Genomic DNA, 25624 nt, shown 5'->3' on the forward strand with positions numbered 1-25624 from the left:
AGGCTGGATGGAGACAAGCAATCCTTAAACATGAGGACATGAAATGAAGTGCTTTCCACACTGTCAGGCTGGGCTAAGGCCTTGCTGAGATACAGCCATAATAACGTTAGAGACTACATTTGCTGTGATCAGATACAGTATATCCTCTTTCAGGCATGTTTCCAGATTATGCTCTTAGATAGTGAGTGCCTACTGTAGATGTGCCATCATTCCACACTTTCCCCTTTGAAGTCTTCCAAACCTACTCTGTATGTATTTGTTTATAATTCAAGGAGGTTGTCTTCCTTGGCGTGTCACTTGCCAAAAGTTTTGAAGACAGAATTATGTTGTATAATTTATGAAAAATAATCAAGCTGATAAATTCTACATGTAGGTCTATATGTAAGGCAACCTTATTTCATGTGTTTTTCCCTAAGTGAAAGAATGTTAACGAAGCACAGATCTGCATTTAAGTCCATGAGGGACAGCAGGTTAACAACATTATGATCTCAGTTTTAAGTAGCCCTGCATCACTTGTTTAACCTTGCATGCCTGGCATTGGCTGGCCCCAGTTCCGCAGACCACCAAGCCTTATGCACTGCCACCCGATGGCAAATCTGGGCTTTCATCTGCCCTGCCCACCTGGTCACCACAGTTATCAGGGACAATACACGTTGCTTGCCAAAAAACAACCAGCAGCCTCCACCAGTGGCACAGTGATATGAGGAAGTTGGGGCAGAGGGGAAGCGGAGATGAAATGTGGCAGTCACAGGAGGTGTGTGCAGCTAGCTGTTTTTCCACTCTACTGGGGGTACAGCCAACCTGTTCCCCTGGTCTATATATGGTAGTAAACAGGATGCTAACAGTGGGATAGAAGTGGCGTGCCATATGTAGCCCCATTATCCTGTTGTGTGGACTAAGATAGTTGAGCATGGAAGGGCTTCTCTCAGCATTAAATCAAAGCTAAACCATGTCCTGTTAACTTCCTTGGAAACACAAATTGTTCTCAATTGTGAAGAACAATAAATCTGTTATTAGACTAAAGGCAGCTACAACTGCGTGTGTGATGTGTGTGTTATGTACTCACAGCAGGTACGAGGAGCTTCTTGACCTCCTCCACCGCTCTCCTCATCTTGATTTCAGCTCTGGCCTGTGTGTCTTCCACTGTGATCAGGACATGAAGGTCTTCGTTTAGGTGTTCCCAGTTTGGTTTCCCTCTGTTCTGCTCCTCCTAGACAAAGATACAGAGAGAGCATGAGAGACAGTGAGTGAATGTGACAGTGTGGGTGTGTTGGAGCACCAGTGCAGTAACACAGCATATCAGAGGAAGCGGAGGCGAGAGGCAGGCATACACAGAGGACGACGGGGTACTGTGAAGAGAGGCAGGGTGACAGGAGCGGCCCTTTAGTCAGCTATTTAACTTTAACTTTGAAAGGACACGCTTCTTTAATAGATCCCTCGCTTCACAGAGACAAAGACGACAGCTAGCCCTGCAGCAATTAATATTGGTGAAAGATGGATGGATGGAGGGATCAGAGAGAGATGGATGGGGATTTTTTTTTTTTTTTTAAAACCACACCAACTTCACTAGTAGAAATGCAATTATGATACATGGATCTAGTCCAAAGTGCTGCAGGATTGTGTGTGAAGGTGCACAAGCGTGTGCCTCTGTCTCTGACTTGTGCTTGTGTGGACAATACTGTTCCGGGTAACAATAGCTCTCGGAGGGAGTCGTTTTCCCTTCTGAAAAGGCAGCGATCGCCAAAGCACTTGGAGGGTGCCAAATTGTAGCACTAGCTGTACCTGAAAGGTAGAATAGGCTGTATTCAAAAACAACCATCACTGCTCAAAAGCCTTTCAACACAGTTAAATAGAAAGGTGTTTCAAGATTTGAATTGGGGAGGCTGAGGTTGGGAAACGGTGTACAGCGTTTTTCGTTTTGTCAGGTATCTCAGTGAAAAGCCCAGTCACACTTGACTCTTTTGTGAAAATGGGATATGTAGAGACAAATATGGAGCAGCCCCACATTTGGAGAAGGTTTTCTTTTTTCTGCCCTGCTGACAGTAAACGCAGCAAGCAGACACTGAAAGCACTCTAAAAAGCTTTTGAGGTTGTATCGCATGTCACTGTACAACCATGAAAGCCAGCGGTTTGAAAGCTGACTACTTCCCCCTGAGGTGAGGAGTTGAGGTCTAGGTTGTCTGAAAAAGACACAACCTCAGATGTCACAAAATGGCATAACAGGATAATAATATTACAATGTTAATGTTTTATGAAATAAAATATCTTATATGTGTCAAAACCAGTGGAATTCAAGAATATTTCAAAATCAGACTTGCAATTTCATTTTCTGAGGAAGGTTAGAGTCTCAACCATTCAACTGTATCCCCGCTTTCTCCCCTCCTGCTGTTGGTGCAGGTTTGTACAGACTTTTGATCAACACCGTCGTTTACCCTCACCCATACAAAACCACCTCAACTTCAGATCACTGCTCATTTGTGCCACTGTGAGGGTGTCTAACTACAAACAAGGCATTGCAGTGCTATGCTGGAGGTCCACCTGACATGATTTCAATACACTCAACGAGGACCACAAAGTGAAATGAGCACACATGTGCACACACACACACACACACACACACACACACACACACACAGCTTAAAGCTTGAGCTGAGTGCCACCCACCTGCTTTCTACTCCATAGAGAGCCGTTGCCATGGTACTGCTCTTTACAACACACACACACACACACACACACACACACACACACACACACAAAAGTTCAATATTCCACTCTCGTTTTCCCCTTTTCCACACAGGGGGGAGGGCCTAGTTTCAGCAGTCAGGCCATTATTTCACCATGGCTGTTTGGTTATGGCCTATTAGGGGACATGGGGACTGGAAGGTGACTCAGCATTTTCTAGAGGGGACAGAGACAGACAGGCCACGAGGGCTGCCACCGTATGCAAGCACATAACAGATACAAATACATACATGGTATATATTGACAGCTTGTTGCTCAAGTTGGACCTGTTCTACCCTTTTGTCAACGCCTTCCCATCCCCCAACCAGACAAGATTAGTCAATCACATGACATGCGTCTGTGAGTGGTAACTGCATGTGTGTGTACAATGTGTGTGTGCCAACACTGGCAGATTTAGATTTGGTTAGAATTGTAGTCAAAGCGAGCTGGGATAAGAGAACCGAGTGCGCGTGCGCGCACACACACTTGCATGCATGCACGCACACCCACAAACCTCACACCAGCATGACTGCCTGTGAACAAGGTCACTGTGTGCCCTCTGAGAGAAAGTGACAGCATGACAAACAGGAGGAAGGGAAGAGGGGGAGGTAGGGTGGGTGGGTGAGAAAAGAGAGGGGAGGTGAGGCAAGTGCTGAAGGGAATGCTGGAAAGGCCTTTGAAGAGAATGTCCCGGCTGCCTGACATCAAATGGCATGGCAATAACTACATACCAGAGTTTAATCGGGTTTGGCAAAATATGTAGCATGAATAAATAGCATGGACGATGCATCTAGAAACAACATCTAAGAATAGGATCAAAGAGAAAGACTGCTAGTTGGTTATGTTGGCTGACTTACATCGTCTGTACAACACCTGTTTGCCTGCTGGCTTTCACACCCATTAGTTTGAGCCCATTAAACTTTAAGGCCTCAATTCTCAACATAGATGACACCAAATGGAAAAGTGTTATAGAAATAGACGGTCCTTTTCTTCTGGCCCTCTCCTCTCCATTTTTGCATAGGCTGTAGTAAAAAAAAAAAAAAAAAAAGTGCCAGTTCAAGCTGGCAGCTAAAGCTAGCATTTTATTGATGCTGTTGATACTATCTTCCTAGGGTTGTAACGGTACATGTATTCGACCTGAGCTGTAACGTTAAGGACGTTACAGTTTGGTGCATGCAGCCATATGAAGGATATGTTCTGTGACCCAAACAATTACTGTCAAAATAGTTTAATAATCCATTTAGTCTGACGTGCGCACCACCCAGCTATAGCACGCTCATGCGTGTATGCTAGCCAGCTTAGCCAAGGTAGGTAGCCAAGTGCAAAACTATTATTAAAATATGCTCTGTCATCTCCATAGTGAAACAATACTACGTCTCTTCATCCCCCTCCCCTCTCTGTGACAGGCAACTTTTCACTTCGCCTTTGAATGAAGCCATTCCGAACAACAATAAAAACATTTGATTTCTGTCGTGGTCAGGCAGGACGTCGTAAGAACCAATTCTGAGAGAGAAAAATGTAGTAAAAAGCATGAAAGTAAAAGTAGTGGTTTGGTCCCTCTGACTGATATTTTTTTTATTTGAGATTGATACTTGAGATTGAAATCTATTTTCAATTTTTTTCCACCAGTTACAGTTTAGTTTTAGTGTTTTAGAAATAAAATACCACAGAAAAAGGAATACAAACATCAAACACATGAGGAAGAGACTGAATCCAGCTCAAATAAGGCAGTTGCATTTCTCATTTACATGGACTTTTAATGGCTTTAAATGTTTCCATATATCATATATATTATTATATATGACACTGTTAGATTATTAATAGTGAAACATCAGTGTGTAAGCAGCATGTTACTGCTGTAGCTGCTGGAGGTGGAGCTAGTTTCAACTACTTAATATACACTTAGACCATAAATCAGCATAAAACAGCCGTCAGCAGGTGTCCTGACTGCTTTCAGTAATAGTTTCCACTGCAGCACAACTAAACTGTTTCAGTAATAGTTACGACCAATGAGCTATTCTTGGATGTTTACGTTTTTCAGAATGGAAGACCAAATGTTATTTTCTACCTTTCTTTTTTTCCTGCTGTACCGAAATCATACCGAACTGTGACCCCAAAACCGAGATACATACCAAACGGTGAATTTTGTATGCCGTTACACCCCTACATCTTTCAGCCTACCCCTTTACACAGGGAGGTAAGACAGGGTCAGGTACACCTCCGCAGTTGGTAGGGATTTAGTGCATTGCTCAAGGACACATAACAGGGTGCATATTTGCAGACACAAAGCCTTCGATCCTTGCTGTCGTAGCTGAGGGTCAGTTACTTAATATATCACCCTGCTGCCTCAGTAGGATTTTGGACTATGTGGTGATACAATTTTGTCCTGGCAATGTTGCACTTTAACACTTGTGAATGAAACTTGTTGCACTGGTTCAACTCTGCCTTTCCACTCTCCTTTGATCCAAAATGACGTCTCAACCGGGGTCAATGCAACTGAGGCTAAATGCCAGCAAGGCAAACAGGTGCAGCAGGGAAGTGCAGGGGCATGGAAGGACATGAGGGGGCAGACGGGGCTGTAGAGGAGGAAGGACCAGCATTGATAATGAAATATGGAGTGAAATATGAACTGAAATAGGGCAGGGCAATATGGACAAAATCAAATATCAATTTCTTTTTTTTCTAAAAATATACCACAATTTGAAATGTACGCTCTAAATAAAAAAAAGTTGAGGGCAACAGATGGCAATCCTGAACAGGTCAATCTCAGGATTCCTCTGTGTGGAAAAAGATGTCATGCTATAGCTTTACAAGCTTCTACTAGGTATGATATAAATGAAAGCTCCAGTAAAACATATTTCAGAGCCAACAGCTCTTGAGGAACACAAAGTAATACCTTGACATTGCTCTTCTTTTTTCATCAACATAATAACTCACTGTAACTCTTAATAAAGCAGAGACAAGCTTTCAGCTGCACTGTAATCAAAAACCAAGAGATGAGAAAAGCTTCAGCTTAACCTTTACACAAAACAAGCGGGCCTGCTGCAGTGCCAACAGGCCAATCAAGTCCAACATATTGATTGTCAATGTCTCACATTAGTTCTTAAGCAACGAAATGGGGAGGCTGTGCCGTGGCATTGTCTACTGGCTGGCAAAAGTTAAAAGTCCAAGCCTGGGGCCTAATCAGTGCTGCCAGTGCCTGTGCTGATACCACAATTTTAGCAATTATGTGTCAGCGCAATCAGCAAAAAAGACAACCAAACCAACAAAAACAAATCAGAGAACATAAATTTGATATTGAGCAATTCTCAAAGTGCAAGTCTGAAAGGACACTTAGTGTGGCTAAAACTAAAACTAAAACTAAAACAGCTGTCTGTGATGCTGATTGTAATATCACACTGTGTTGTAACCAAAATAGAATTAGGGAGTTGTTTTCGCAAAAAGGGACGGAAATCCCTATTCTTCTTGTGCAGTGGTCGATGGAACATACCTGTAATTTAATTGCCATTGTTCCTGCTGTTGTTTTGCATTAAGAATGACTGTAAGAGTGAAAACCAGAGAGACCTAAGCTGCCACATTAGATGAAGGTTTGATAGGAATAAGGCTCCAGGAGGAATCCTTTTTCCCTCTCACTGTTTATACAATAATCATCAAAAAAAAGACATGGCATACAAGCTTCATACCTTTGGGCAGCAACTAAAGACTTGACAAGATTTAACAACAAACTAAGAATAAGCCCCCAAATACAACAGACTGGGAAGGAGGGCGAGTGCAGCGTAGTCATAAACACCTTAAAAAGAAGTGCTCTCTATGGAATTAGTGTGTGATCCATCCTGTCTGAACAAATGTGTCAAAAAAGGAGATTCAAAAGTCTCTAGACTCAGAACTTATAGGAATATACTTGCACTTTATCAGAGTGTGAAGTGCAGTCTGGGGACAGGTTATTATCCTGTGTTAGTCTCTCTTATCTCCTCCTATTTAAAAAGGTAAACATCAAGTCCAGCCCACACACATACACATGTGGGTTTAGTGATTTCACCATTTTCATATTGTGAATATGACTGCCAAATAAAATTAATAATAATTATCAAACATACGGTTTGCCCCCAACACCATATTCTAAGCTAAATAGCCTTTTAGTAGCTATTGAGATAAATTTGTTATTCAACAACAACTTTGCATTTATCTTTGAATATGGACAGAAAACCCCAGAGTGAAAAAAAAAAGGTCAACTGGAAAAAAAAAAGTGGGACATCCCTAATCATGAGCGTTACCACATTTCTCCCTTCACCTGTTTCCTTCCTCCTTATTTTCTATTCGAGCTGCTTTTCTTCTCTTGCCATTGTTCTTCATATCACTCTGCTTCTCTCTCCCTCTCCGCTCGACTCTCTCCCACTGCGTAGCTCCAGTGAGCCGGCTCCCCGTCAGGCAGTGCGGCCCAGGAGGGAGCAACCAGCTGAATTATTGAGAGCATAAAAACGCTGCTGCTAATGGATCCTGAATAAACACACTGGCTAAGCTGCTGCCACGGCTTCCTCTGCTGCCACAGAGTATCAAGCTGAAAATACTGAGGTTGAGGATGCAGCGACTGGAGGCAAAGGCCGTGGCTTTGTCTGGGGCTGAGCCACAGTTATGACACACCTGGACCACCAAGAAGCTTTTGGGATACAGTGAGCTAACCTGCGAGTGATTCTTGTGATTTACTGACAGTGGAGACAGCAAGGGATGTAAAAACTGGCAGACCATTGGGTGTTTTTTTTTCGTTCTCAACAACTATTAGATGGATTGCCATGGAATTTTCCACAGATATTTAAGATCTCTGCAGGATGCATTTTAATGACTATAGTACTCCTCTGAATTTTCTACTACTGTCGCCAGCATGTCAAAGATTTAACTTATACAGTGAAATATCTCAACATCTACTAGATGGACTGGTACAAAACAGACATTCATGGTTCACAGAAAATGTATCCTAATGACTTTGGTGATCCCTTGATTTTTCCACTCACGCCACCATGAGGTTGACATGTTTTTTATTGAAATATTTTCACAGCCATTGGATGGATCCATGTGAAATTTGGTGGAGACAATCATGTTCCTCAGAGGATAGATTGTAATAAGAATGATGATCTGACCGTTCATCTACTGCCATCATTAGGTCATCAGATGGTGAACGTAGTAAACATTATACTGCTAAATATCAACATGCTAGCATTATTATTGTGGGCATGTTAGCATGCTGATGTAAGCATTTAACTCAAAGCACCACTGCACATAAGTACAACCTCACAGAGCTACTGTAGCTGTGCCTGTAGACTCTTACAGTGTCTACACAGCCTGCGTAACAAAAGCAGCATGCAGAGCAGCAGCAGCTTCAGTCTTCAGTCTGTGTCTTCAAAAGGAGGCATTCAGGCACAGTACTGAATGTGGGTCACCCACGTTTGGCAGCGCTCAGGGCCCAAAACACAATCACTGTCGTTACGCACATGAGAAAGAAGAAAATAGACTTAAGGCGGAAAAATACACTTTGGGTCATGTTTACACGTGTAAAGTGTCAATGAAACGTGAGCCGATATGCAGCCTGTGTAAACAGTTGTATTGATTTAAAAAAAGGAGCAAATCTATTCTGTCAGACTCGCATGAGATGGACAACTGAAAAGCTGAAATGCTTTCTGGGTAGACAAAGTATTAGTCTTGTTTCATTATCTTTTCTCCAGCTTAAGATGCCCTGTGGAGTTTTCTTGTGAACACAAAAAAAGTTATGTTTACAATGAGTGTGACTCACCAAAACACATAGTGTGTAACCTGAAGGTCTCACAAAAGTCTTAATACAGCCACTTTTAGATCATTGGAACAGTGTAAAACCATTGACATGACTGTGTATCGCGGACCCACTCATAACAACCTTTCCACAGCATAGCACAGCACAGCACAGCACAGCATAGCATAGCATAGCATAGCACAGCACACTAGAGTTCCATAACTGACTGAACTCACAGTATATATCTATACTAGACATCAATGTACTCTAAAAGGGACAGACAGGCAACGAGGAAGGAAAACGTAATTTGAATGGAAAGCAATCAAGAATATAAAGCCTTGTGTAGAAACCTGACAGAGAACTAACATAGTTATGAATGTAGATGTATAAAAAAAAAAAAAAATCAAGTCTGCTGCCTTTACATCTTTCCAGTACTAAACTTTATACCTGCTATAAACAACCACTGCAGTTGCAGCCAGGACTATCTATGAAATATTTAAAACATTAGGGGTTATTCCCAAATTTAATTCCATGTCAAAACACTGAGCAAAGAAATTACTGTTTGTCTGTATTTTTGTATAAATGTTTTAACAGTATTGGGCCTTTTTAGTGCTGCGATTGCACAGAGCCTTTGATAGTTCCCGTCACAGCGCCACACAGAAAAACAAACTAGCACACGTCATTAAGTTTTAAGATAATAAGAGCTTATGAAGGTAATCATAAATTTATGTAAATAGGTAAGACGAACTTCTAAAATTGTGTGCGAGTGTGTTTGCACATGCTTGAGCGTGTTCACTCCCGTTCAACTACTTGTGGATCTAATTCCAAAGAAAGAACCATAGCAGAGTGTCTTCATCTTGTTCTGTGATAATGAACACACTCCGAGAGAAATGAGAAGAAGAGATAGAAATTAAAATACGAATGGGTGAGCCGTGAAAAAAAAAGAACAAGGGAGGAAAATGTTGGCACTGCAGCAAACTGGCTTTTAAGATTATGACTCAGCTTAAAATTTGTTTACATCTGTGTGTACGTTTGTGTTACAATGCGCTGTGGACTGTGTGAGTTTGTGTGTGTGTGTAGAGAAGGTGATTCCCATACCAAGAGGGATGAAACACACTTCTTCTGATTTAGGTAAAAGCACTGTAATACAGCACCACTGCCTGGCAAATCAGAGCAACTGGAAGGAACAGGCAAAAGAAAAAAGATAACGATGAAGAGGAGCGTGACACTGAAAAGTGTCACCTAATGAAGAAGAATAAATGCCTACACGCAGCCATTATAGCAGTGTTTGAGGACCATGGACACAAAGGCATAGATTCTTGCAATACCATAAATTTCAAAACTGTCAGTTTATCCTCACAGCAGCTTTTAAAAGCATCACCAGACCTGATCTATCACACTTTGAAACCCCCTGGGAATGGAGAAAAGTCTGACAGACTTTCATTATTATTTTGTGGTCAGTCAGTCTGGATTTCCAAAATGCTCTGCGTAAATACAGAATTTGCAATAAAATAACGCAAAAAGTTCACCTCTAGGATCTCAGGATACATACACACACAACATTAGCCTTTTATGTCTCCAATCTCAGCTCAGTGGGTCCAGAAATAGAGGCTGCCCCTGGCCTTGGCAGTCTGCTTTACTACTGCCTTCTGTACTTTCCACTGCGCAGCGTTTTGCAAACAGATCGGATGTCGGAATGCGCGTGTTTCCGCCTCATGTTTCTACAGAGCTAGTGGGATGTTTTGTGCGACAGCGGTTCCAGGAAGATCACATTATTGTGTAATATCTCAAAGACAGAAGCCAAATTCTATTGGAGAACCAAGTGGGCGAGAGGTGAACTTTAGGGTGTGTCCTGGTTTGGTTTTTGTTTCTATTTGAGTGAATAGAATTACTGAGTGATACTGTCATCAAAAAATGAAATGCATAAAACACACCGAGTACACTGCTGAACTGATGAGCTTACCTTCTTTTTGTCTCTCATGGAGCTCTTGCCTCGCACCATGATTTTGCATCCCGTCTCTGCTTCCAACTGTTTGGCTGTGAGTCCCCGAGGGCCAAGGATTCTCCCCACAAAGTTATACTGCAGATACAGAGAGAGAAGGAAAACGGTGAGTTTAAAAGGTGAATACGTTTAAATCTCCTTAACAGAGAAGAATGTTTCACATCTTAGGACCACACTGGAAAATGATGAATGAGCAACGACAAGGTCTGAATTTATAGATTGTCAGGTTCCACAAACACTATACAGACTATTGTCCAAGAGGTTCTAGGAAACATGACATTAGCTTTGCTAAATATCACGTCTCTACCTCCACAACCACACACACACACACACACCATAACAGATCTACTACATCTCCGCATCACTTTCCATCTTTCCAGGACAAAGAGATGGTGACCCCCCGCCAGCCATGGTCTTTCCCCTATGCCACTTTTCAGACATGTAACCTACAGCATTGCTAATTAACTACATAGGTTTTTTTTCTCCTCACCATGGTGGAAAAACTGCAGGAGAGCATAGTGTGTTAGAAAAAAATATCAAGAAAAAAAAGAGTATATCAAGGGGAAAATATGAGTATGAAGGGTGTTGAGAGGTGAGGTTGTGTGCTTGACACAATTTTCTTATCAAGGCCCCCTTTCACTTGTGAGTGGCTTTGTAGCTTTGTACCAAAAGGAAACGTATTTACCAACGTAATCCTCTCCACTTGAAACTGGCTTCCAACGGGATAAAGGGAAAATGTGTTGAAATAATCCAACACAATTTCCAGCCAAAATAAAAACAGAAGGGAAGGAGGAGAATTGGGGAGAGGGGGAGCACAGTGACGCATAAAGAGGGAAACAAACCACCCGTGTTCAAACAGCGACTGGTGGAGAGCATGATGGGTACGTGATCTCTGACACTATTGACACTATATTTACTCGGGCAAAATTCCCAAACCTGAAATATTCAAATACTCACTGGCATAGTGTAAACCTTCCTTAACAATCACAGGCACAACTGTTCATCTCTTGAGTTATTACAATGAGCCGTGACAACGCTGCATAAAATTCTTAAAACGCAGTCACATCTGCTTACGCACTCCACTGCACAAGTGCCTCTGAAAAATCCAAAAGGCCATCAGAGAAGTCACATTTAATTACAGAGGGATTACAAATTTAATGCGATGTTAGTGTAGTTCCCCTAAACTACGTGAACAAACACTGGTGAAGACAGTCAATAACTCCAGGCTGTTGTTTTCCTTGTCCCTGTCACTGGGCTCGCCTGCATCCGAAGCCCGTCTCTAGCAGGAAAGACACACCCTGTGGCTGTAGAGATGCTGGAGTCCCTGCGGATGATCATAGCATGCAGCTACACAGCCTTTACGGGTGTGTTTCTTTTGTCACAAGGGGACTGTCTGTTTGGTTAACTCTAATCAAGGAAACCGGTGCAGGGGCTATTTGTGAGAGTGTGCGCACCCGCTGAAGGATGTAGGGGGCACCTGTCCTCAGAGGTCAGCCACCAACGATGCACACTGGCCTGCTTTTGACTCGTACGAACACAGACACGAAAACACACAAAGCCTCAAGGAACACAGGAGAGAGCTGTCTATCTGCATCACAGTACACGCTACAGACAAGGGTGAACCCCGAGCTTTGGGCATTATGGTGGTCTGATGCTACACATGCGCGCACACACACACTCCCCCTCTAACCCTTTATACCAAAGCTACAGTGACAACATTCAGGGAGGAGTTATATGGCTGACCCTGCCAGTAATTGCAGCACCATAAAAAATGCTAAAACACAAAATTTACACAAGATACACCTACAAGGTTTAAAAAAGGGTTTCTGAATTTATATGTAGGTTTTAGTGTAGATAGGGCATGAGACAGTTCTATACCATCCTCCATCAGTCTTAACTCCCATCAGATTTACAGACCATGAATATATTAAATACATATATGAATTGCAGAGCAAGTCCTAGATGTCAAGATTAAAGAAGGGAAAAAGGTATATCTCATTCAAAACCAGAGGTGGTCGCTTCACGGAAATTCCCAAAATGATACAGAAAGAGCGCTTTAATATTTCATTCTCTGCCCTTCTCTCACTTTGTTGCTAATACCGCGCTCTCTCTCTCTCTCTGACAGTCGAAGGTGTTCTCTGTGGACATGAATATGTTGATGACAATTGCACTTGACAGAGAGCAGGGGGCCTGATGGAGGAAAGCTGAGAGAAATAAAGAGAGAAAAGGTTAAAGAAATGATGACACGAGAGCAGAGGAGGGGAAAAGTCACGAATGTCTTGTTTTTTTCCAGTAGTGGGAGAGCCATTATGAGCAAGACCACTGCCACCACTTCCTCGCAGCTTTCCCACTCCAGATGTAGACCAACTAACTACTAAATTCCATCTGAAAGGGCGCACAGGGATAAAGGGATAGAGCAGGCAGTTATATATGAGACCGTGTGTGTGGCTCGGATTTTATGGCGACCCCCCCCCCCCTCTACCCTATGGAGTAAGAACTTGTGGGTGGTGGCTGGTGTCAAGTCTGTTTCTAACGATGACAGGCACAAACACACACACACACACGGAGGGCAGGGCACGGCACAGAACAGGCGTCTTGTCTTGCCAAGCAGTCACCGCAAGTTTCATTCACACAGACACATCACTCATGGAAAATTTAAAAAGGCAAATACACAAAAAACACAATCAGATCACTCGTTTAAAGCATGTGACCACAATCTGGAGCTGTAACAAAGTAAAAACTGCCTCGTTCCATTACAACCTTGCAATTCAAAGTGTAACTCCACTGTAAATAAAAGCCCAAATCATCTCTGTGTTGGAATAAAGCAAAATGTTTTAACTGTTGTGGATGCCTGTCTCTGTTCCCCTGGCTTCCCGCTGTGCTTTGAGGGTTTGACATTCTTCTCGTGGATGTTGATATGCCGTTAGAAAAGGCGACCTCCATTTTAAGCCACTGGAATGTAGAGACAATGGAGAGCCAAGCGGGTAAGTTATCAGAAGGGTACAGGGCCATTGAGCCTGCCAGGAACTCCACTCAGTACAGCCAGAGGAGTAGGATGGATACAGTGTCCTCGCTGCCAAATACACCATCTGCTCTTCACCTCTTGCTACACTATCTAGCCTCCTCTGCATCTACTAAAAAAAAAAACTCATTTGCAGACTTAAAAAATATAATGTCTGTGACCTGCCATAGCTTTTTGGCTGATTGCCAAAGCTTTGCACTCTTCATGAACCCTAGAAGCAGTCGCTATTGACAAGGAAATGTACTGATTATGTATTGTCAAAAGTCTGGAAATTTGAACACAATTACAAAAAAGGTGTCCAAGTAAAATTGTGATGATTATAATCAATCATTAAATTTTCTCTGTTGCTCCCTGATCCTTCCATGAGACACACAGAAAGCGATATTCCATTCTGGGTTGAACAAAACAACTGCAAAAAAAAACTATGTATATCTTCCAGCTCTGTTTAATCAAGCACCCCTGTCAACATCCATCTGCTGAACAGAATATATGCATAAACCATGCATTTTGCTGACTTGGAAACTCCCAGCAGTGTCTTTTTCTTTTTGTATCTTTGTTGCACTCTCCTATTTCATCTGCTCGTTTACAGCATTACAAGATTAGAAGCACTGGGACCTTTGGTGGACAACTCTCTCCCGTTTCAGTCTCATTTTATCTCGGTTTTCTCCGAGTTCAAACACAAAAATACAGAGAGACACATACAGTATGTATACAAACATAGTTTCAGAGCAAATACAGAATGACAGACAGACACACACACTTACAAATGCACACAAAGCCCCCTTTAGGACAAGGGCTTATACTGACATTAAAGGGCCTTTGTTTAGCCCCAGTTATCGCTACTCCACAGGCGGGTTATGATGTGTACATATCTACGTCTCTACCACTGTGTGTTTACGAGTGGGTTTGTGTGAAACCACAATGTACAGTATGAACTCTTGCAGACACCCAAGGTACTCGGAGCTGATCGTCACATGGGTTTGTGTGCGCGTGTTTTGCGGTTTGTTTTTGTTGGAACGGCTATGAAACAACAGCGGTTCCACCAACAATGCTCAAAGAAGCAGAACAATTGTTCCTTTGACGGTGTTTGTTTGTGGTGGTGGGGAGACAGGAAATGAGATCATGCTGAGGGCTCTGGCTGTGCGCACGCAGGGCTTATCGAAGAGCAGGGCCAGGCCGGGAGGAGAATACCAATCACTTATTAGGCGGCCTCACTGGGCTTATGGAAATGAGGAACGGTTCATTCCGTGTAATGTATCAAAGCGAGGTGGAATCTACGGTCACACCAGGCACTGCCATCTCTCTCCTGCTTTCTATCTTTTCACTCCTCCTCTCACTCACTTGAACCCTCCCCTGATGTTACAAAGTGTCCTTGTGAAACCGCTCACACCAAACAGTGATAGCTAACCATTTATCACAGAAAAACTCCCCCTTTCCTCATACCTCAGATACCTTCTGTCTCATTTTACTTCAAAAAAAATGGAGGCTTCACAGAGGGCGCAGAGTTGAACACTGCTCTTGATTGCCAAAAATCACCTCCCTTCTCATTCCACACCTTCTTACTGCTCCCCTCCTTTCCGTATCCATTCATAGCTTGTGGAAATTGAGCAGGCTTCCCTTTCCGCTTTGTCTTAGTACACAGGATCTTGCCCTTCCTCTTTTTGCATATCCGTCATTCCACCGTAGTGCATGGGTGTTCCACAGCACAAATCAATGTTTCTCTCTGACTACACACAAACTCCCAAGCCACCAACTGGCTGCCTACCTCTCATCACTCATTCAACTTTGGGCAGAAATGTCCCATCATTCAATTAATCCATCTTACTTACTCTTGCTTTATGGCCCGATACCTACAGCCAACACATATACATACACACATACACACACACACACACACACAGCAACTCCACACCATTTCCAAACTGGACAGAAGGAATGTGGAGATAAAGAGCAGACTGGTGCAAAAACCTACAAAAGTTTGCATGCTTGATCTAAAGGAGGGGCAGAAGAGGTGAGGTGAAGGAAGACTGAAAATTTAAGTTAGATTCTGATGGTGACATTTTTGCCTGAAAGCCCTATAGACTTCAAAGTTCTCTTCTCAGCACATTGAGCATTTAGCGCCTAATCCATGGCTCCTTAGATAATTCTGTTTGGGTTTATTTCGGGGTTGCAGGCAGGGTGGAAATAAAGAGGGAAGACGGAGAGATGGAAAGCATAAAGATTGATGTCAGCTGAAAGTTTGGAAGATGTGAGTGAAGGAAGTGCAGAGCAATGTTCGTGAACTTTTAGATAAGCAAGAAGCAGAAGGAGAAAAGCATAATCGGTAGGAAGATGCTAAATAACATTCAGTCTCTCCTGCAGTGCTCATTTGAGCGTTAGTTAATCAGCATAAGTCGACAGAAGACTGCCCTTTCACAAAACTGTGGCACAATGCTAGCCATGCTGTGCTAACTTATCCGCAACCTTTTCATGGACAGTGGGGGAAACAGTATCTAATTTAGATTGGTCACATCTGGCCGACACCCAATGCTTTTAATAGAGCATAGTGTTAGTTCAGGCAGAACACTGAGGTCGCACTTGCGTAGGCTGAGCGGCCATCAGCTTTTTCCCTTATGCTTTGTCATCTTTTTGACATGACTGCCTATGTTTGTCTTGATGAACGGCCAAATAGAAAGGAGAGGTGATATTATGAAACACGATGTCATTCAGAAAAATGACACTGAAATAAAAACAGACTTTGGAAAATCAAACAAAAATAAACATGCAAAAAACTGAAAAAAAGCAAGATGAGTTTAGCATTTCAAAACTTTTTGGTTATATTACATATTCTGTCTGTAACTTTATAATATGATCAGTTAATTCCTATTTATTAATTTAATATTGAACTGGGTCTCCATACATATCTTTGTCATATTTTTTAATCACTTAATGTAAAAGATAATTGCTAAAAACATTTAAGTGCTTGTGTAAAAAAAGCAATATTGGCTGAAACTGAAAATCATTATCTGATTTTTTTAAACTCTCAGACATCGATGTTGATGTTCGTCTCAAAAAAAAGGAAAAGAAAAGAAAAACGACATTAGTGGGATCTAGTTTGTGCCGGCATATAGCCTACTATATCAGCATGCACGAGGTCCGTGGTGCAGCCTTTGATCCCTGTGTGGTTAACCTGCTTCCTTTGTCCTTCAGTTTTCACCTCCCTCTGCTTCTCAGCGTAATTACTGCAGAGACGGACAGGACAAGGAAGCGCTAGACCATTCACTTACAGTATATAAGCGCAACTTGGTAATATTCGAGCAATCATTGGCATTAGTGTAGTTATAAATACACATCTAACAGCTTACACTGTTGCCCTTCGTCGTGTTAACTGACTACAACAAATAGAGTCCTCTCTGTTTAAATTATCATTGTAATTACCCTTCTCATCAAATAGCTAACTAGAAAACCATCCGTTCATCAAATTATCATCATCACGCATGGCTGAATAGCTAGAGATATCAAAATCCTCCACTCCGCTGCTCTCACAGTGAGAAGAGTGAGGTGAGGTGTTGGGCGGTACATTTTCCAGGACTGGTAATGACTTAAGGGGGTCAGAAGGATATCAGGAGCTGGCATGATAAGCGATGACACCCTCATGGGAACAAGCTTAATGACTTTCCCTGTGCAGGGAACCGGCTGATTTGGCCGAGCAATTTTACTGCAGTGAAACAGAAAGGTCCAGGACATCCTGTCTGCCCAAACCACCATGGAGTATTTTTTTTTGTATCCTCATATCTGTGTGCCTTGCAGTGGAAGTGAAGCATCATGGGGCAATTTTTCCACCCTCTCCAAAACCTGACAAAGCTAGGACGCATGGAAAAAACCTGTTTGACAATTATTGTAGACAGTTGAGTATAATACCTAAATTTCTTTATATGATCAATGTATAAATCACTGAAAGGCAAACCAGATTATTCTGTTTGCACTGCATTTTGTGTGTTTGTGATTTTCATTTCCTGTTTTGCTTATTTCTTTATTCCATAAAGATAATTTAAGTTTAAAAATTTGACAGAGAAGGCAAGGCTTGTGAGAACCTTTTTTTCTACCTTTAATACACTGATGAACAACAACAAAAGAAACCAATCTCCTGTCTCAGACAACTACTTTGAGTGCATAGAAGCAATATTGATCAACTACTCCTTGGCTTTTTTTTTTTTTTTTTTTTTTTTTAAAGCAGGAAAGTCATTTGCAGTGTTCAATTGGGAAAAAAGGCTTCAAAACAAAGACTAATAAACAAAACATTTATACTAGATGGGGGATCAAACATCTGTTCCTCTGAGATTATTTAGTTTGGAGACAATGGGTGGAGTGGAAGGGGGTAAATTGGGTGGTAGGGGGGATTTGAAAGGATTCCATTATTGAGGTAAACAACCTAAAGTGCCATGACAACCCCAAGACAAACACTAACGGAACACAGTAACAACAACAGATCTGTATTGCACTGCAGTTTTTGCAGAGCTATTTATATAAGTGATCATTCTCTTCTCTCAGACCTCTTCAAGCTGGCGCGAGAAGTTCAGACAGTCCTTTACCAGTTGCTCAACAGCTTACGTCTAACCGAGGGTCCTATTTCACAGAGTCAGCACAGCAAAAGTAGTGTCCATGTGCACGTGTGTGTGTGTGTATTCACTCCTATGCATTCTCACCACCCAGTGACCTGCCCGCAAACCACTTGGGCATTTAACGGTTGGCAAATACAAATACACAGGGAATAAAGTGGAGACAGAGACACACTTAAAAGACATGTCACACATCCTATCAGATGCCTGAAGGTCAACGGAAATGACATGCTGAGCTGTCAGTCAGCTGCCTATCAATGTGTGTGTGAGCGTGCGCTGGGGAGAGAAGCGGAGCCACAGATAGCATTTAATTGAAGGTTGAAGTTATCAGATAGCCTGCGACTCAGCTGTCAGTCAAGATGCAGTCACCACGGTGATGCTTCACAGCGCTCTGCACCACTGACGACATCGGGAAATGGCTGACTTTGAAGAACGGGGAGGGAGTGGGCAGACAAACACGCAGTTAGACAGAATGATAGAGACACAGGCCTAGACACAAACACATTTACGGACAGATGTGGAGCACACAGGCAAGTACACACAGGCCAGAAGAGGGACACACTTAAGGGAATTAGAGTAGAAGCGTGCTGGCAAGGCAAGTTATTTTGGTAGAATTGACATGCTGCACTGCATCCAGGCACCAGGACAATCCAATTATCTACTGGTGAAACCAGAGTAGGGGACATGTAGGTGAGACAGAGAAAGCCCATCGAGCGAGTGTGACCTAAGTCGAAGGATATGGTAGGTAAGTGGGAGTCGTGCTTTAAATGAAAGTTAAAACTGAGAGGAAGGTAAGTAGATGGCGGATGTCCCGAAATGACAAGTGTGGAGAGGAGGTTTAAGATGGAGAAATAGTATGAACGATGAAAAAATCTTCCATGGCAGGTGAGTTGACGCCAAGAACACAAAACACAGAATTGGACCATCATTCCCTGCTTTCTTGGGAGAACCTAGAATTGCATCAGCAAGCCAGATACACACACACACACACACACACACACACACACACATATGCCTTTTTGATGGGAGGAATCTGGGAAATCAGATGGAAATGTGAGGGGTGGGGGGGTGGTAATATTCCCCGGTCTAAAAATCATCATTACAGTTTCCTCTCATTTTTAAGTGGGCAGTGCGGAAAGGAATTGACATTTGTCTTCTCTTACTTCATTTCTTTCCTCTCTCTATTTTCATCCTGATACTATATCATCTCCCCTCTTACCCCCCTAACCCACACTTTATCTTTGCTGGAAAAAAAACAAGCTGGATATAGGGATAGTGTAGCTCATCCTGTGTACCCAGTACCAAGACCAGTTTAGGTGGAATTATGGCTGGACAATAAAATGATATTGATAGGGGATCAAAATTTGATGTGATAGGAAACACAGCAGTTGTCATCATATTAATTATTTGATTTTATTTATTCAGTGTTTAAATATTTGTCACCTATTTGTTCATATAATAAATAACTGTTTATTATAAACCATAATTACTCTCTGGTTTCTTTAGGGTTCTATTATTATTATTATTATTATTATTATTATTATTATTATTATCATCATTATCATTATTAAATATATAACATAGATAACATTTTTGGCCATATTGCCCGGCCCTAGGTGGAATTTAGTTTAACATAAGGTCACACTTTATCAGCTTCTGTTTACAAATCATATAAAACCCCAAGATGGGCATTCACATACTTTTTTAAGGAAAAATATGATTTTACGCCTAAAGTATCAACAGTTCTGTATGTGTGCATTATGATGGATGTAATGCCCAGTATTACTGTGCTCCATCTTTGACAGCTAGACATTAGTAGACACCTGCAAAAAAGGTTTTTAGTGTGACCAGTTCACCCATTTTTTGCACACAAACCCCTTTTCCAGCAGGTATATTTTCTAAGAATAGAGGAGGTAGGGATGGAGAAAATAATTCCATTTAGACCTGCTGCTGATTTCCCCTGGTTCCAATCATCACATCTATATATAACAAAGCTATCTGACATTTTTCTCTTTTCCAGCAGACTTAATGACCACACTTGGTGGAAGGAGTGTGCATGTGTGTACCAAAATAGAGTGAAAAAATGTCCAAGTGAAATACGTGTCATTTCTGCATCACTATGTTTCTGTGTTTGTCTGTGCTCACATATGTTTGTGTGCTTGTTAGTGTGTGTATTAATGTGTTTGCTAAGGTCATCAGTGAGTCATCTCGGCCACCAGGGGGAAGCCTAATTAATTTAGTAGCTTTCCCGGCAGCTCGTAAACACAATGCTGAGTTACAGCTCTGCTCTGGGCAGAGCAGCATAGCACAACCAGCAAAGGGAACGAGAGGGTCATCCGAGGATGCCACACTTTTAATAGTTTGTGTGTGTCTCTGTGTGTCTGTCTCTGTGTGTCTGTGTGTGAGAGTCATTCAACTGGCTTCCTCAAAGCCACAGGTGGCACGCTCTGCTCCACATTTTCACAGACCTCCCTCACTCTTCTCTAAAATGTACATGGCCATTTACAGCGTTTGCACAAAACCCACCCACGAACACTCACTCACACACTATACAATGATGTCAGTAGTGAGGAAAAACATGACTACAGGGGATCCCACAACATAACAGATAAGATGTTTTGGCCGTATATCTTTAAATATTGATGGTCTACAGAGAAAAGAGGATTCTAGTAAGAACAACACAGTATCAGAAATGTCCTTAAATTTTAGTAATTTGCTGACCGATTAAAATCCAGACCATACAACTGCATATCAACAAACTGATCCATCAACCAGGCTGGGTCAGTCCTACCACATATACATACTTTCTTAATAGGATATTAGTGATTATTATTCTTATCATGTACAATATGTTAAAGCTGGAGTGTGGGACTTTTACATATAAATTAACATCCGTTACATTCAAGCCCTTGCCAAACAAGTTCACACAAAGCTGATTAAACCCATCATCACCAGGTAAATCTCTCTGTATTTCGCAGTATATCAGAGTTTTTAAATCTGGTGTCTGTGGCAACTTTCCCATGCTGGCACACTAGTAGTGATGTGTTTTATGTCAACCAGCAATGATTGGTTTGCCAGAGCTGAAGGGGGGAGCAACAGTAGTGAGGCTACAGCAGCTAGGAGTATGGCAGAGCCTATGGCGAGCTCACCTGTAGGCATACGTCATAAACACGCATCAACAGTGTTTGTGTTATTAATCTCACTGCCAGAAGGGGGAGACAAAAGTTCCGCACTGCAGGTGTAATGTAATGTATGTATGAACTAATCATATTTTGACCTAAACTGTGACAAAGGTATATTTGTAAAGGTCACACTGGCATTTGTTTCTCATAAATTACATAAATGCTCTATGCAGCTAATTGGGGACAGTCCAAGGACCTGAGGTCCAAGTGCTAGAGATGACAGGTAAAAGACTAGGATAGGGTTGGTTGATTTAGCTTGCTGTCTGAGGCTAGGACTGAAGGGTCTGAGGGTCAGCTAGAGCTAAGCTGATCCAAACCATTCCCCGGTGCTCTTTATCAATTCTGTCAGGGGGAAAATGCAATCCACGCCTGGCTGGGTCGCGCCCTGCTCTTCGGTGTTTCTTATCCTTCGTCACCTCCCTCCATTCATTTTCTCAGTGCAAGCTGCTGGGATTACGAAGAGAAACGTTGTCCCTCAAGACGTGATGCAACCATTCGTGTGTGCTTCATGTGTGTGCCAAAGATTACCATGAGGACAGGGAGGTGACATCAACTGTAGTCAAAACCTCACACACACACACACACACACACACTCTTGCCTCTTCATCGTTCACCTTCCTCATCTCTACAACCACCGTAAGAGTTCCACCATGCATTACTGTCTCCCAGCTATGACTGTGCATCCAAGAAGTGCTGTCTTCATGACCACTCTAACCAATGTAAGTGGTAAGTCCAAAATATTTCCATTGCCTTCATCAGAATATTTATGGAACGGCAAGTTACTTTTTCTTTTGCTCCTCCTCTCGATCCCCTCCTCCTCTCCCTCTCAGAGATCTACCGCTGAGTTAGCCCATAAACACCCCAGCATGCCGTTTTTCTGAGACCAGGACCAATTTAGACTGCCATCTGATATAGCTTTAGCGGTAGCACATGAAAAACTTGGTGCACGTGCTATAAGTTGAGCAGCTATTACTAAAGAAACCTGCAAAACATTCAGGATAGTTACAGTAAAGTTAAGAGCTCTGCATTTACCAATCATAAAAAAAGAAGAAGGGACAAATGGAGCAAAAAGTGAAAGAAAGAAATCAACTACAAATGGACTGCATGAGGAAAGCAATAAACAGGGGGTACAGATGTAGAAAAGGAAGAATGATAAAGAAACAATGGGTATGTCCTCAGCGCTGACAGATTGCTGAAGTATTGGCAGATGTCATTCCAGTGATGACACATTACAAAGACATATGGCCTAAGGCAAAAGGACTGACTACTTGTCCACAGCTATAAGAATTTTGAATCTATTACAGCTGCTGATAAAGCTGTCGAACCAACAATATCTTGATCCTATTAAGGATGTCAACGGTTAACCACAGAGAATATTTTTGACCAGATACGCATGTCAGCCTATAGGTTAATTTGCATACAAACTCTGCTAACAGCTAGACAATTACATGTTCACAGCATCAGATATTCTTCTTGAATTGGATAAAGCAGCGGAGTAAAACCGACTCCTACACGGAGTGTTGGATTATGGGTTGTTTGTAGCCTTAATGTTGCTAGGCTAGCGAGTGTCTTAAATATGTCTTAAAGTCTGTTTATAGTGAGTGTGTTAGAGCCAGTCCGCACTAAAAGTGTTGCGTTAGTCCAGTTTAACCTGCAGGAGCTTCTGAAGGCTCATATAACGTGTATTCCCTGCCACAGAGGAAATAAATTCATGATGAGTGAAAATGAGTCCAAAGCATTTTGCGACGTCTGTACTGCAGAAACGGAATATGTCAAGCTGCCAAATACCACTGTCACAGATGAGAAGGAGCTCAAAAAGACAAACAGGCAGGCTTATAATTGCTAACTGCTGGAGAAAATTTCTGACCACTTCCAAGAGCCTGGCAGCAGAGTGTACAAGTATGTAACTATACTATGATGTAAGTTAATTTCAAAAAGTAACGTTATTTTTCCAAAAACAGCTGTTGCAAAAGGGGGGGTCATCTTATAATCAGGGTCGCCTAATATTCGTAGTATTATTTATATTCATACCTCAAGCCCAAGTATGCTTTGCCATCAAGAGCTACTGTGACTAAACACATTGAAAAACACTTTGAGGAGAAGAAGGATGAGCAAAAATCAAGCAAGCTCTGACTGACTGCTGGACAGCTCTCACAAACAAAAGCTACATCACAACTTTTCTTAAAAATTAACCGGCTAGTTACTGCTTAATGGATAGCTCCCATAGTGTGAGATGTGTAAACGTCTACTTACGTCGGGGTACTCTTTGACAGGCACAAACAGTTTTTCCTGCAGGTGGACGATGGGTCCCATTGCGTCAGGCAGCTCCAGTGGGTGTCTGTCCACAAGGCCATTCACTGTGTCGCTGTACATGTCTTTACGCACTCTGTTGATCTCTGAAAACACACAAAATATGCACACTGTGGTGAGTAACTGAAAAACAAGTGTACAATGTTATATTTTTTACTTTGTATTTGATATATCACTGTTATATGGATGTTTTGACTTCTGGGCAAAGGCTTAATGTAGCATATAAATCTTTGTTGTAAAAAAAGAAAAAAAACAACAGAAATTTGCCAACTGCCTTGAGTATTGTTTGTTTTCATGGAAAGACAATGAGATAACTTTGGTGATTGCTTCTCAAAAACAAACACAAAAAAAACCCTATCCTCTAAGTGTAAAAACGTGTGACAGCTCGCAATTTTTCAGAATTAACTACTCTCACTACAAACTGTGAATGTGTGTTAGTTTTTCTACACGTTAGAGACAAAAGTTAAGCGCTGCATTAGTGAGGGGTTAAGGCCACCGTCTTTCCTTTCTGCCTGGTACTCCCCAGTGGCAATTCTCTAATAGAGCAGCCTGTACGAGCGGCTGGGCAGGTGGGGAGATGAGACGTGGAGAATTGCTCCGGCTCAGGTATATGCCTTCAGATCTGATCCCTCTGTCAGATAAAACTAATGGACCTCTCTCTCACTCACAGACACACGCGGCCAACGGAGGCTTCCGCTCCAGCTCTCACATACACCTGGTCACCTCCAAATCACACGCAATCTCACTTTGACTGCTTCTGTAGCTCACACAAATTCACACACCAGGGAAATGCCGTGGTACGGGGGTTGAAAAAAAAAAGTATTAATTTATCCTGCCCATCCGGTGTGTCTGTGTGTGTATACGTGTGAAGTGTGTCATAGTTGGATGAGGATCAACGGCTGCAGTTGTAACACCAATTAACAGAGGACAGACACTTTGGTCACACTTTCTAACTTCCTACGTTTGCGATCCCTATATAAAAACAGTCATCTCTGAACCGAAAAGCTTATCAGTGGTAAAGGGTAAGAAAAACATGATCCAAAAAGAGGTATCTACAAACACTGAATTATAATTTTAATCATATAACTGCTGAAAGAAAATCGTAAGGCTGGAGAGGCCTAGAGGAATGATGTGTATGGAGTGGGGGTGGGAGTTAGGCACTATTTCAATCTCTCTTGAGGTTTTCGAGCAGTTGGGAGCTCTATATTAAACTCCAGCAGAGGAACATGACACTCAACTATAGATGCCCTTAGTAAAGCATGCCTGACCTCCAAGCCGTACCCTTACACGGAAACAAATTTGGACTCATAATTAGGCTTTAGCATAGGCCTTGTATTTGTCATAAAATATTTATACACTTTTACAAATTACAGAAGACTATCACCCCAGAAGAACCCGTGAATTTAGCTGTGGAATCAGTTTAAGAAGACGTCCTGTTGAGCTGAGTTGTTTTCTCTGGATACCACTGATGGCAGAGTGACAGATGTGTGATTGATGGGCTCACGGACAAAGACGAGCATACACACAAACATCTGGCCTGCAGCTGTGTGGACAACACCTGTGGACACGTTGGAATCCTACAAACAAGGCAGAAGGCTCGGCCCAGAGCGATTCCTCTCCAAACCACATGAGCTCACCACTCTGACGTCCACACAGATACTCCCTAAAGTCCTCCCTAAAGATGAATTCATCCTTACGGTATCTAGCCCAGAACACAGATTACATCAGCCTTAACCAACAGCAGCAGCTTCAGGCCACATCCAGGCTTTGTGTATGAATAGAAGGGCTTGGCAGTGACACTTCATACAGGGAGGAGATCAGGACAGCATGAGGCAGGGAGTATGGGAATACTGGAGAACAGGACAGTTAATAACAACCAAATGTGTTGTGTGTCCAAATGAACCCTCAAGTCCATAAAAACCTGAAAAGGATGGCTTACTGGTTAAAGAGTCAGTATTGTATCCACAGGGTCATAAGTTTAATCTCTGTAACTGCCAATAAGAAAATCCATCCGTAGCCTGATCCCTC

The 25624-nt window shown here is 42.2% G+C and overlaps 1 protein-coding gene across 5 annotated transcripts in view; it reads right to left on the reverse strand.

Annotated features, from left to right (window-relative positions):
• Positions 1-25624, reverse strand: part of qkia (QKI, KH domain containing, RNA binding a) — an 84359-nt gene that overhangs the window by 33182 nt on the left and 25553 nt on the right. For all 5 annotated transcript variants that reach the window (XM_044373992.1, XM_044373995.1, XM_044373993.1 and 2 more), the window contains exons 2-4: positions 23540-23682; positions 10446-10562; positions 1067-1210 (exon numbers count right to left, since the gene is read on the reverse strand). In XM_044373992.1, coding sequence (XP_044229927.1) covers positions 1067-1210; positions 10446-10562; positions 23540-23682 — 404 coding nt within the window. The remainder of the gene's footprint in view (positions 1-1066; positions 1211-10445; positions 10563-23539; positions 23683-25624) is intronic.

The sequence above is a fragment of the Thunnus albacares genome, chromosome 15 (assembly GCF_914725855.1).
Source record: "Thunnus albacares chromosome 15, fThuAlb1.1, whole genome shotgun sequence".
NCBI classification, from domain to species: Eukaryota; Metazoa; Chordata; class Actinopteri; order Scombriformes; family Scombridae; genus Thunnus; species Thunnus albacares.